The following is a 13,464-nucleotide window of genomic DNA, read 5'->3' on the forward strand; positions in this document are numbered from 1 at the left end:
GCCGATCCGATCAGGTATACATTACCTGAGGCTGGCTCCCGGGCGTCTTCTCCGTGCTGCACGGCTCTGTTCCGGCTCCATCCATCCCGGCGCTTCCTGTGTCACTGCAGTGACCAGGAAGTTCTAATAGAGGGCGCTCTATTTGAACTTCCTGGTCACGGAGTAACACAGGAAGCGCCGTAATGGATCCGGAACAGAGCCGTGCAATGCGGAGAAGATGCCCGGGAGCCAGCGTCAGGTAATGTATACGGGGGGGGGGGGGGGGGGGGGGACAGGCGGCAGGAGCAGCTCAGCAGATGGTGAATCGGTTTCAGGCTGAAATCGATTCACAATCTGTTTGCAGTAAAGGCAGCCATACGATCCCTCTCTGATCAGATTCGATCAGATAGGGATCTGTCAGCTGGTCGATCTAATGGCACATCGACCAGTGTATGGCTACCTTAATACTTCAAAAAGCCAGGGAAGCCTTTGCTTTAGACTAGAGGAACCAACCTCACCTCTTTTAACTCTAGGAAGGTGAAAGACCGCTTGCTGCAGAGAGAAGCTCATATTTCACGACTTGATGCCCTAGAAAGCTGGGACAGCTTTTATTATAAAAACAAGCCCATATCTATACTTGAATGAGCTTAGAGACTCTTGTTCTGGAGGTGTGTTTAGCTTCTAAGGGCAACAATGGTTAATTTGCATATAATCAGCAGTGATGCCCTGGGAGACATATCAAGCTCACTCCAACCTGAATTATCGCAAATTCTTTCTGTTTTAAGAAAGCAAACTTTTGTTTTATAAAACAGCTTTTATCACACTTTTTGGCACTGTAGGAATGTGGTAGAAGATCTGTTTTTAGCGATGTTCATGTCTCACCTTCTGTTTTTGGGTGTTTTTTAAAGAGACCGAGAAATTCCTTGCTTCCTAAAACAGCACACACCTTAAGAACCCACAGCCAGATGTATTGCGGATCTCTTTTGACAAACAACCATTTCCAGAGCCATCTGGTAGCGTGGTTTATTTTGTGGGGAAAAAAACAATGGTGTAAATGATTGCAGAAACTGCTACGGAAGTCTATTGGGATTTGAAAGACCGCTTGTTCATTAATCAGACATGATCGTTTAGCACGAACGGTTGCCGCAGGTGATAACACGCTGTTAAACATTGCTTTATACATTTTTGTCAAATGAAGTTGCACAAGATTATGAAAATGATCGTTCGTCACAAAACAAATTTGTTCATAAAATTGCATCCTGAATATGGACCTTTACCCCGGTGCTCCAGTAATCTTGGAGACCCATCCTTTATAGATGAGCTCATGTTTCATCACCCAATGATCCTGGTATTCCTCATTCCATAGTGATTTCATATCTTACCCTCTGGTGCCCTAGGAAGCTGGGAGACCCAATGTTTACAAAAAAAACCAACCCCCACCCCCTTATTTCTTACTCTTCGATAGGCTAGGAAGCTATGAGATTGCATAAATTATTGAGAAGCTTGTATTTCAGTTGCTGATGCTCAGCAAGTTTTGGGTTCCCTTGTTTTATAGCGAAGAGAATATCTCATCCTTGGTGCTCTGTATAGCTAAGGGACTCCCTTGTTTTACATAGTGGCTCATATCTCACAATAAGTGCGCGAGGAAGCTAAGAGAAGGCTTGTTCCATCCAGGAGAATCTCACACCATGATGATCTAGTCTACAAATAAAGGAAGTCCTTGCTTTACAGAGGAGCTCATCTCTAAAGGTGCCCATAAATCTAGCGATTTTGGCAGCTGATCGACCAAGAGACATATCTCTCTATGATTGGAAAGCAAGCTATTGGTCGCTATAAACCGCAGACCAATTCCCGATTGATGCAATACGCTGGCAACCAAGTGGGGCGCCTGTGTGTGAAGAAAAGCTGCGGAGGCAGAGACAGAGGTGGACGCCAACAGGTAAAGTATTCATACACAGGCGACCAAAGTTTAGTTGAAGGAGTCAGAAAAAAGAGACTTTACAGCATTAAATAATATTACACAGGGTCATTATAGTGTTCAACAATAGTACAAAATAGTAATGTAACAATGTAGGGATAAATATAGCAGATGAGTCACTTAGTCCATATGGTGGTGGAGAAGAACCTGGTGAGAAGGGCCCTGCCAAATATAGGCTTACAATCGAAGGGATCTATATCTCGCTTCCTGGTGCTCCAGGAAGCTGGAAGACTGCTTGTTATATAGAGAAGCACATATCTTAAGGGTCCCATACACTTTTCGATTTTCTCTGGCAATTTCGATCACTGTGACTATAATTTCAATCAATTTCCAGCCGACATCAATAGAAAGTATTGATCACTTCAGATGGAAAGATCTCACAGTAAAGAGGAGATGGTAGCTTAGCTGATCAACCGACCCCTCTAGAACCGTCCTCATCTAAAATAGCACTTCCAATGGCCCCTGCTGGCAGTGGAGCGCCTTCACCTGTCTGCCAACGCGCTACCTCCTGTGTCCTGTCCCCATCCTCGCCAGGGCCCTGTTCCACGGGACCCGGCGGCATTTAAGTCATGACTACATACATCCCGCCTGGCCAAAGGAGCCAGCAGGGATGGAGTCAGGACACGGGAGAAGGGCGCCAGGCAGACAGGTAAGTGCACTCCGCTGCCATCACTCAGCAGGGCCCCAGGAGGAGACTGGGGGGGGGGCTGCCATTTGGCCCTGCATTTCAGCGGTGTCATAAATATTTAGCAGCTTTTAAGGTGAAATCTGTTTGCAATGTGTGGCAGCAATAGATCCCTCTCTGATAAAAAATCTTATCTATTTGTTGGTCTAATCTGGTGGCCATCTACTAGTGTATGGCAATTTGTAATCTGGGAACTCAGGCGACACCTTATTTAATAAAGGAGCTCATATTTCACCCCTCCCAGCCACATTGGGCCAGATTCTCAAAGGTCAAGTTGTTTGACAGATAAGAATGAACTGTGCTGCTTTCATCCTACTGCAGTAATAGGACTCCCATTAACTTCTAGTATTGTACAGGACACATATGACACCCCGAGCAATAGAAATTGTGAAGCTACATTCCCTGTCCTGATTATCTGGGACTTATAGTTCCTCAGGGTCTACAGCTGTATATACATATATCTGATAATGCAATGCTACATAATAATCAGTTCCAGTAAGGCAGCAGTGCATAGAGGACAGAACGTCCCAGAGTAGATGGTAGATAGCTCATAGCTGTACCTGTGAAAACAGATGGAAGATGACAGAAGCCCTGAATACACACATCTACAGAGATCAGTATGTTTATCTATGGATACCTGGCTGTCCACAGTCTGCACATCTGGAATTCTCTGGCAGGCGTAGAAGTTCCAGAACTTTAGGACTTCGTCCGGCCATCCTGTCAGCTGGCCCCTGGCTCTGTCTATAGCTCAGTTCTGTCCGCTCTCCCCTCCAGCACTGATCTGTGTGTGAGAGTGCAGCACAATGAGCTTACCAAAAGTTTCTACACAAACCCCTCCCACTGTGACTGTCACAGCAGCAAGTTGGACTCCAGTCCCCTAGCCATTTCCCTTTTCTAGGTCACTGAAAAATAGAGCCAGAAGAGAAAGAGACAGGCGTAAGACAGACAGGGAAGGAGAATCACTTAGAATGAGGAGAGAGATGGGTGGAGGAGGAAGGAGTGTGTGTAAGAAGAATATCCAAGCAGCTCAGGGTGACCCAGAACCACTAGAAAAGTATAGGGGACTAAGAGAAACCAAAAAGCCCTCCTAGTAAAAAGTAACACAATTATCAAACAACTTTAGCTGTGAAACAAGTTGAAACAACCAAAAAAACCCGTTGCTTGCTATTGTTCACACAACTGATAAGACTGATAATACGTCAATTCAACAGTGTTTTTAAAATAAAAAAAGTGTTTTAAAAAAAAAAGCATACTTACCTAAGGAGGGGAAAGGCTCTGGGTCCTATAGAGGCTGCCTGTTCCTCTCCTGGTCACCTTATTCTAGCGCTGGCTCCCCCGTTTAAATCTCATGCCGTGAGAGGCTTTCGGATGTCTTTGGGAGCCCAAGTGCTCCCAAAGACGGGTAGCTCCGTACTGCGTATGCACAAGTGAGAGAGAGCAACAAATGTACAGGCTGTTAGTCGGTATTTCTCCTGTCTGGCTCTCGAGGGAAATTGCTGATGTTGCTGAAACCCAAGAGATGCTGAAGACATGTCTGACACTTCTGCTGTCCGGCGGATCAACTATATACACATCACCATGGCAACAGAGGCGTGAGTCCACTGCTGCGCATGCACACTGTGCCGGTTTAAAACATATTGGCCTTAATTCACTAAGCTTATCTCCTGTCTTTAATAAAGCTTCTAGAGTTATCACCATGGTGATGAGGCATGTAGTATTCAGGAAACATTTTACCTCAGGCAAACCTAAAGTTAACTCTTCTGGTTTTAAGTTAAAGTGATCCTTAAGTCTATAAAAAAATGAGATTTTCTCACCTGGGGCTTCCCTCAGCCCCCTGCAGCTGATCGGTGCCCTCGCAGTCCCGCTCCGATGCTCCAGGACACGCCGGCGAACACTTCTGGTTTGGCCGTCACCGACCGACAGGCATGGGAATGCGAGTGATTCTTCGCGTTCCCAGCCATAATATTGCCCCCTATGCTGCTATTGCGGCCTCCTCCTAGCAGCATAGGGGGCAATATTATGGCTGGGAACGCGAAGAATCACTCGCGTTCCCATGCCTGTCGGCCGGTGATGGCCAAACCGGAAGTGTTCGCTGGCGTGTCCTGGAGCATCGGAGCGGGACTGCGAGGGCACCGATCAGCTGCAGGGAGCTGAGGGAAGCCCCATGTGCATAAATCTCATTTTTTTTTATAGACTTAAGGATCACTTTAAGGTGAGAGCTCTAAAGTTAACTCTTCAATCCTTAAAATTACTTTAGAATTTTGAAAATAACTACAGAGGATGTAACTTAAGGAATGGAGAGATAAGATAACTCTCTCACTGTGTGGAGGTAAGTTTTCTCTTGCCTTATTATCTCTAGCATGATCTTAAGCTTCATCTACACGGGTAGATGAAGCGGCGATGTGGCTTATCGCTCGATTGATAAGATCCGACAGGACGGATCTCCCCACCGCCGATTCCCTGCTCGTTCCCCGCGAGGAGACAATGGCAGGGAATCGAGCGGAAGATAAGTGGCGCCGGTGGGGACGAATGGGGAATCGAATCCGGCGCACGCGCAGCGAGCGGGGACGCGGAAGAGGCGATCCGGCGGCTAATCGAGCCGCCGGATCGGAGCCTCATCTACCCGTGTAGATGAGGCTTTAGTGAATTGAGGCCATTGTATGGCTCTCACAGAATTACATTTTAAAAGATGTGGCGTTTATGGCTCTCTCAGACAAAAAGAGTTCCTGACACCTGCTGTAGCTTATACATTGTACAGAGCCACATAAGAGAGAAGGAGAGGTGGGGGAAGGTGAGAGGACAGAGATAAAGAGACAGAAGGAGATCACTGAAAAAGTGACTATTGTATAAGGATATAGAGAAAAAGTCACAGAAGAGAGCAGCAGTAATAGAGAGACTAGGAGAAGGTAGGTAACTGACAGGAAAAGTGTCAAACGAAACCTAAAGGGAACCAAAGGTGACAAGTGTAAAGTAAACCTGTTCCTTTAATAGATTAGAAGGTCCGATACTTACCTTGGGAGGGGGAAGTCTCTGGATCCTAATGAGGCTTCCACCGCCACACTGGTGACTTTCCACTCGGGATCTGGTGGAAATAGCTGAGCCCGATCTAATCCACTCTACCGTGCAGGGGCAGACGGCTTGCACGGCTTTGCTGGAGCCTGAGGGGAAAGCCGCTAGTCTGTCAGTGGACTTTCGGGGATAGGTCCTACCGCTGGATCGTAGCTGAAAGGGAGGATGAGGGAAGCCTCTATAGGGACAGAGCAGGGGTGCCCACACTTTTTTGGGTCACAAACTACTTTTAAAATAAAAAGACTTAACGCAGGATAAGCAGAGCATAACGCAATACGGTACGCACATTATTCTGCTTAACAGACTTCAGTGAACACAACTCATAGAGGGACAAGGGGGCTTGGGAAGGCAGATCTACCAGGAGCGAGAGAAATCACTTGACTGAGAAAGAATTGGAGGGGAAAAGGAGGGAATGAGAGAAGGAGGGAGGTACAGAGAGAGAGAAAGGGTGGGGATAAGATACAGGGAAAGACAAATGAGTAGAAAAGATAGTCAGATAGAAGCCAGAGGGACGGAATGAGGGTTAACATTTTTAAGTAAATCTATAAGGAGAAAAACAGTAAAGGTTAGATACTTACCTTAGTAGGAAACTTCTAGAAAGTCCAGTGGCTTCCACATCATCCTTGACCCCACCGCTCCAGTGCTGGGACCCTCAAGGGCTTGTGGGATGTGCTCCATGGCTGTGCTACCGTCTGTGTATAAACACGAGTACAGTCCACGCATGCGCAGTAGCGCTAAGGTGCTCATGCGTGGCTTTTTCCTCTGTGCACATGCGGCTTCATGCTACTTTGCAGGTGCAGACTGTACTCGCACATGTGCAGTATGGCCGTGCTCATACACAAAACGAGAGCGCGACCACAAAGAGGAAGAGGGCAGCAGCCAGCAGTGGTGGTGTCGAGGATGACTATCCAGAGGATTTCCACTACTTTGGTAAGTATCTAACTTTTATTTTTTTCTCCTGGCAGGTCTGCTTTAAAGAGAGTCTGAAGCATTTTAAAATACCTGTTTTTATGCAGCAGGCAGCTTCAGCATTATAATCCAACGGCAGAACGAAGTCTTAACTCCCTCGAAATCCCCGGGGCAAAATTCTTCTATCTTCTATCCTTCTGGGTAGAGGCAGAGCTTTGTGCAGTAGCTCTGCCTCTGCTTCAGTCATTCGCCGCCTCTCCACACACCTCTAAGTCTTCTTTCACTGAGAGGGGCGGGGAGAGGCGGAGACTGACTGGACTGGAGGCAGAGCTACAGTGCAAAGCTCTGCCTCCCCCGGGCAGCAAAATCCACGACCTGGAAATTTGTGGAATTTTGCACCAAGATTTAATGGGGATAAAGACCTCGTTCTGCCGTGGGGATGCGGCGAATCAGTTTGGATTGTAATGCTGAAGAGGCCTGCTGCATAAAAAAAGGCATTTTAAAACGCTTCAGTCTCTCTTTAATGTCAATAAACGTTAGGCCTAGCATCCTGCCAGTGAAAAGTACCATACAGACTAAAATAAATAATACAGCTGAGGTCATCAGATTAGGATTATTGGTTTACAATAAATGGTGCAATCATTTCCTTTCCCATTACAATAAATGATGCACTCATTTCCTATCCCAAAGCAGCTGCAGATAAAGCAAACGAGATTTTAGAATGTATAAAAAAGGGAAATAAAACCATGTGACACAGCTGGCTGGCTGCAGTACCTCTGTCTTGTGCTAGTTTGGTAAACAGAGTAAATCAGACATTGCGATTTAAGAAACTTGCCCTTCACATTATTATTATTTATTGTATTTATAAAGTGCCAACATATTACGCAGCACTGGACATTAATTTAGGTTGCAGACAATATTTAGGGGTGACATACAGCAATATGACAATACAGGAATACAAGAAAACCAGATCACACAGCACAGTATTAGTACCAGGTAATGCTTAGTCACTGGAGGGGGCATGGAGATCACACAGCGCAGTATGAGTACAAGGTAATGCTTAGTCAGTCACTGGATGGAGCATGGAGTTAGGCAAGTTAGGTTCACTCAAATGCATAGCATGGGTTTACAGTAATGGAGGTGCATGATCAGGTAGGACACAAAAGGAGGAGGACCCTGCCCAAAGGCTTACAATCTAGAGGGAGAGGTAGGGACATGAGAGGTAAGGGACCAGAGTTCAGCTGTGGGTTTAGAGCACTTGTGAGGGGTAGTAGGCCAGAGTGAAAAGGTGAGTTATGAGGGTCTTCTTGAAGACGTTGAAGGAGGGGGCTGCCCTAAAGGGTGGAGGTAGGGAGTTCCATAGTGTTGGAGCGGCTCTTGAGAAGTCCTGGAGGCGTGCATGGGACTGGGTGATGCGGGGGACGGTCAGGCGAAGTTCATTGGAGGAGCGGAGTGAGCGGCTTGGTGTGTATCTCTGAGTAGGATCAGAAATGTAGGTTGGACAGGTTTTGTGGACGGATTTGTAGGTCAGACACAATATCTTGAATTTGATTCTGGACTGGATAGGAAGCCAGTGAAGGGATTCCTGGAGTGGAGCCGCCCTGGTGGAGCGATGGGAGGAGTGGATAATTCTGGCTGCCGCATTCATGATGGACTGCAGTGGGGCTATTCGGGTCATAGGGAGACCAGACAGAAGGGCATTGCAGTAGTCGAGGCGGGAAATTATGAAGGCATGGATGAAGAGTTTGGTGGTGGCAGAGGTCAGGAAAGGGTGAATCTTACAGATGTTACGAAGGTGGAATTTGCAGGACTTTGTGAGGTTTTGGATGTGGGGAGTGAAGGAGAGTGCGGAGTCCAGGGTGACACCGAGACAGCGGGCTTGAGAGGTAGGGCGAATGGTAGTGTGGTTCACAGTGACCTGCACATCTGGGAGGTCCAGGGATGACCGGGGTGGGAAGATCATAAATACCGTTTTGTCTAGATTTAGTTTTAGTAACCTAGCGGACATCCAGGAGGAGATGGCAGATAGGCAGGAGGAGACCTTGTCCATGGTAGTGGTGGATATGTCAGGGGTGTGGAGGTAGATTTGGGTGTCATCTGCATACAGATGATAGTTAAAACCCATGGAGGAGATAACCTTGCCAATGGAGGATGTGTATAGAGAGAACAGTAGTGGGCCAAGGACCGAGCCTTGGGGTACTCCCACTGAGAGGTGGTTGGGGGTGGACGAAGACTCATTGAAGGAGGTCGTGAAGGAGCTGTTGGAGAGGTAGGATGAAAGCCAGGTCAGGGCAAGATCGTGAATGCCCATGGACTGGAGGAGTAGGGGATGATCTACTGTATCAAAAGCTGCTGAAAGGTCAAGGAGAAGGAGAATGGAGTATTTACCTTCAGCTTTAGCTAAGGCAAGGTCATTGACCACTTTGGTGAGAAACGTTTCGGTTGAGTGGATGAAATATCTCAAAATTTCATAAAATTTGAGATTAATAGTTACAAAGTTACTCATTCCCTCTAGGCTACATTAGTCAGTAGTCTAACTAGAAAAAAATATCTGAGCATCTCTTAATCTTACGCTCAAAGAAACAAGGTAATCACTGTGTGTTATAAATTCTGAACACATAATATTCGCCAGGCAACTGGTATTGTTCAACCTGCTGGGGACCACAGAAGTGAGGATGATGAGCGAGATGGTTAGAGGTAGAGGCCTGCAGCGGGTCGGGTACCCGCGGGCAACCCAAAATGCGGGTCGGGTTCGGGTACCCGAATTGATTTAAGCTGCGGTGTGGGTCGGGTGCGGGTAGCGAGTTGCGGGTAGGGTTGCAGGTAGCGGTCTGCGGGTGCAGGTCGCGGGTAGTGAAAACAAACAAGTTAATTCTGACTGTGTCTTTTGCTTTCTTTACTTTAAATGTTACTTTAAAATGTGCACTTTAGAAGAAAATGTAAAAAAGCGGGTCGCGGGTGGGGTAGCGGGCCTGCGGGTCGCGTAGCGGTTCTGCGGGTCGGGTTGCGGGTATCAAATTCATCAGAAAGCGGGTCGGGTGCGGGTAGCGGGTGCGGGTATGAAAAAGTGGACCTGCGCAGGCCTCTAGTTAGAGGTGAAGAGAGATGGTGGAACGGGAAGGAAAGATAGGAAAATGATGGAGAAAAGAGATGGTGGCATAAACCGGGAGGGAGATAAGATCAGTGGGAAACTGGGAGAGCTGGTGAGATGGAAAAAGGGAGGCTGGAGGTTAGAGGGGAACAATAGAGATATTCTGCAATGTGAAGCGAATGGCATGGGAAGAAGAGTGGGGAAGTCAGAGGGGAGGAGATGGATGGTGGCCTTGGAAGAAGAATGAGTAAATCAGAGGGTGGCATGGGAAGAAGAGTGAGAAGTCAGAGGGGAAGAGAGAGATAGTGGCATGTGAAGAAGAGTGAGGAAGTCAGAGGAGAAGAGAGATAGTGGCATGGGAAGAAGAGTGAGGAAGTCAGAGGGGGAGAGAGAGATAGTGGCATGGGAAGAAGAGTGAGGAAGTCAGAAGGGGGGAGAGAGATAGTGGCATGGGAAGAAGAGTGAGGAAGTCAGAGGGGAAGAGAGAGATAGTGGCATGGGAAGAAGAGTGAGGAAGTCAGAGGGGAAGAGAGAGATAGTGGCATGGGAAGAAGAGTGAGGAAGTCAGAGGGGAAGAGAGAGATAGTGGCATGGGAAGAAGAGTGAGGGAGTCAGAGGGGAAGAGAGAGATAGTGACATGGGAAGAGTGAGGAAGTCAGAGGGGAAGAGAGAGATAGTGGCATGGAAAGAAGAGTGAGGGAGTCAGAGGAGAAGAGAGATAGTGGCATGGGAAGAAGAGTGAGGAAGTCAGAGGGGGAGAGAGAGATAGTGGCATGGGAAGAAGAGTGAGGAAGTCAGAAGGGGAGAGAGAGATAGTGGCATGGGAAGAAGAGTGAGGAAGTCAGAGGGGAAGAAAGAGATAGTGGCATGGGAAGAAGAGTGAGGAAGTCAGAGGGGAAGAGAGAGATAGTGACATGGGAAGAAGAGTGAGGAAGTCAGAGGGGAAGAGAGGGATAGTGACATGGGAAGAAGAGTGAGGAAGTCAGAGGGGAAGAGAGAGATAGTGGCATGGGAAGAAGAGTGAGGAAGTCAGAGGGGAAGAGAGGGATAGTGACATGGGAAGAAGAGTGAGGAAGTCAGAGGGGAAGAGAGAGATAGTGGCATGGGAAGAAGAGTGAGGAAGTCAGAGGGGAAGAGAGGGATAGTGGCATGGGAAGAAGAGTGAGGAAGTCAGAGGGGAAGAGAGAGATAGTGGCATGGGAAGAAGAGTGAGAAGTCAGAGGGGAAAAGAGAGATAGTGACATGGGAAGAGTGAGGAAGTCAGAGGGGAAGAGAGAGATAGTGGCATGGAAAGAAGAGTGAGGGAGTCAGAGGAGAAGTGAGATAGTGGCATGGGAAGAAGAGTGAGGAAGTCAGAGGGGGAGAGAGAGATAGTGGCATGGGAAGAAGAGTGAGAAAGTCAGAGGGGGAGAGAGAGAGATAGTGGCATGGGAAGAAGAGTGAGGAAGTCAGAGGGGAAGAGAGGGATAGTGGCATGGGAAGAAGAGTGAGGAAGTCCGAGGGGAAGAGAGGGATAGTGGCATGGGAAGAAGAGTGAGGAAGTCAGAGGGGAAGAGAGGGATAGTGACATGGGAAGAAGAGTGAGGAAGTCAGAGGGGAAGAGAGAGATAGTGGCATGGGAAGAAGAGTGAGGAAGTCAGAGGGGAAGAGAGGGATAGTGGCATGGGAAGAAGAGTGAGGAAGTCAGAGGGGAAGAGAGACATAGTGGCATGGGAAGAAGAGTGAGAAGTCAGAGGGGAAGAGAGAGATAGTGACATGGGAAGAGTGAGGAAGTCAGAGGGGAAGAGAGAGATAGTGGCATGGAAAGAAGAGTGAGGGAGTCAGAGGAGAAGAGAGATAGTGGCATGGGAAGAAGAGTGAGGAAGTCAGAGGTGTAGAGAGAGATAGTGGCATGGGAAGAAGAGTGAGGAAGTCAGAGGGGAAGAGAGGGATAGTGGCATGGGAAGAAGAGTGAGGAAGTCAGAAGGGGAGAGAGAGATAGTGGCATGGGAAGAAGAGTGAGGAAGTCAGAGGGGAAGAGAGGGATAGTGACATGGGAAGAAGAGTGAGGAAGTCAGAGGGGAAGAGAGGGATAGTGACATGGGAAGAAGAGTGAGGAAGTCAGAGGGGAAGAGAGGGATGGTGACATGGGAAGAAGAGTGAGGAAGTCAGAGGGGAAGAGAGAGATAGTGGCATGGGAAGAAGAGTGAGGAAGTCAGAGGAGAAGAGCGATAGTGGCATGGGAAGAAGAGTGAGGAAGTCAGAGGGGGAGAGAGAGATAGTGGCATGGGAAGAAGAGTGAGGAAGTCAGAGGGGAAGAGAGGGATAGTGACATGGGAAGAAGAGTGAGGAAGTCAGAGGGGAAGAGAGAGATAGTGGCATGGAAAGAAGAGTGGGCAAGTCAGAGAGAAGGAGATTGATGATGGCAAGGAAATCAGAGGGGAAGAGTGATGGTGGCATGGGAACTGGAGGGAGAAGGTTTGAAGGGGAAAAGAGATGATGGATGTGACTGAAGGTGGATGGAAGGCCACTATGTGTAAATATATTACATTTACACAGCAGTGGCTGGATAGTGTAAATGGTTAACGGCTCTTCCTGTTCAGTAAGCCTGCACCGATTAAGTAAGGAGACCTTGGGCAAGACCTAATGCTGCCTATAGCGCACCCCTAGCGGGTGCAGCTCTGGGGCTTTGAGTCCACCTAGAGAAAAGTGATATAAATGTTGGCGGGTGAGCTTTTTGTCCCTAGGCCTTCTCAAAGGAGTAGAGGACATGATCTGCGCACGGAGGAAAACCGGTTTAGCCATTTATTTAGGAAAGGGTTCTTTACAGTAAAGCCGCATCTACACGAGTAGATGCGGCCGCGATGCTCCTTATCAATCGAGCTGCTGATGCGGCTTGATTGATAAGATCCGACAGGACGGATCTCCCCACCGCCGATTCCCTGCTTGCTCCCCGCGAGGGGACAATGGCAGGGAATCGAGCGGAAGATAAGCGGCGCCGGGGGGACGAGCGGGGAATCGAATGCGGCGCGCGAGCGGGGACGCGGCGGGCACGCGGAAGAGGCGATCCGGTGGCTAATCGAGCCGCCGGATCACTGCAATGTCCCGTAGTGTAGATGGGGCTTAAGAGTGATTAAGATGTGGAATGCCATTGCCACAGGAAGTAGTTATGACAAACTCTATACCTGCATTTAAAGGGGGCTTAGATGCTTTCCTTGCGTTGAAAGACATCCATGGCTACAATTACTAGGTAATGCCCAGTGATGTTGATTCAGGGATTTTATCTGATTGCCATCTGGAGTTGGGAAGGATTTTTTTCACTTTTGGGGCTAATTATTCCATGCCTCATGATAAGGGTTTTTCGCCTTCCTCTAGATCAGCAGGGATATGTGAGGGAGCAGGCTGGTGTTGTACTTTGTTCTCTGGTTGAACTCGATGGACGTATGTCTTTTTTTCAACCCAAATAACTAACTATGTAACTATGTTCTGTGTCTTGTCCATTGCTTCCCCATGAGCTTTGTAGGAAACATCTTTAGAACGGTGGCAACTGTCAGCTGGATGTAACAGAAGGGAACTGGCAGAACGAATAACGCACTGTATTATCAGAAGAAATAGAGGCCGTTTACCAATATCATGTTCCAATGTAGAGGAGGACAATGCCCTCCCTCGCCACAAAGGACAGCTGTGTTGCTGCTGGTAACTACTGAATTAAGGGGGAGGGGGGGGGAATACAATCAGCTGCAGGAGTCTCTCTCAGAAGTCACGGGAAGCCAC

The 13,464-nt window shown here is 48.0% G+C and overlaps 1 protein-coding gene across 3 annotated transcripts in view; it reads right to left on the minus strand.

Annotated features, from left to right (window-relative positions):
- ADAP2 (ArfGAP with dual PH domains 2) overlaps positions 1 to 13,464 on the minus strand; it is a 74,015-nt gene that overhangs the window by 60,246 nt on the left and 305 nt on the right. For 2 of the 3 annotated variants that reach the window (XM_068264544.1, XM_068264545.1), the window contains exon 2: positions 3,280 to 3,423. In XM_068264544.1, coding sequence (XP_068120645.1) covers positions 3,280 to 3,423 — 144 coding nt within the window. Of the gene's footprint in view, positions 1 to 3,279; positions 3,424 to 13,316; positions 13,399 to 13,464 lie in introns of those variants that run through there. The other variant, XM_068264546.1, reaches the window with a different exon arrangement.

This window comes from Hyperolius riggenbachi, chromosome 12 (genome assembly GCF_040937935.1).
Source record: "Hyperolius riggenbachi isolate aHypRig1 chromosome 12, aHypRig1.pri, whole genome shotgun sequence".
Lineage (NCBI taxonomy): Eukaryota > Metazoa > Chordata > Amphibia > Anura > Hyperoliidae > Hyperolius > Hyperolius riggenbachi.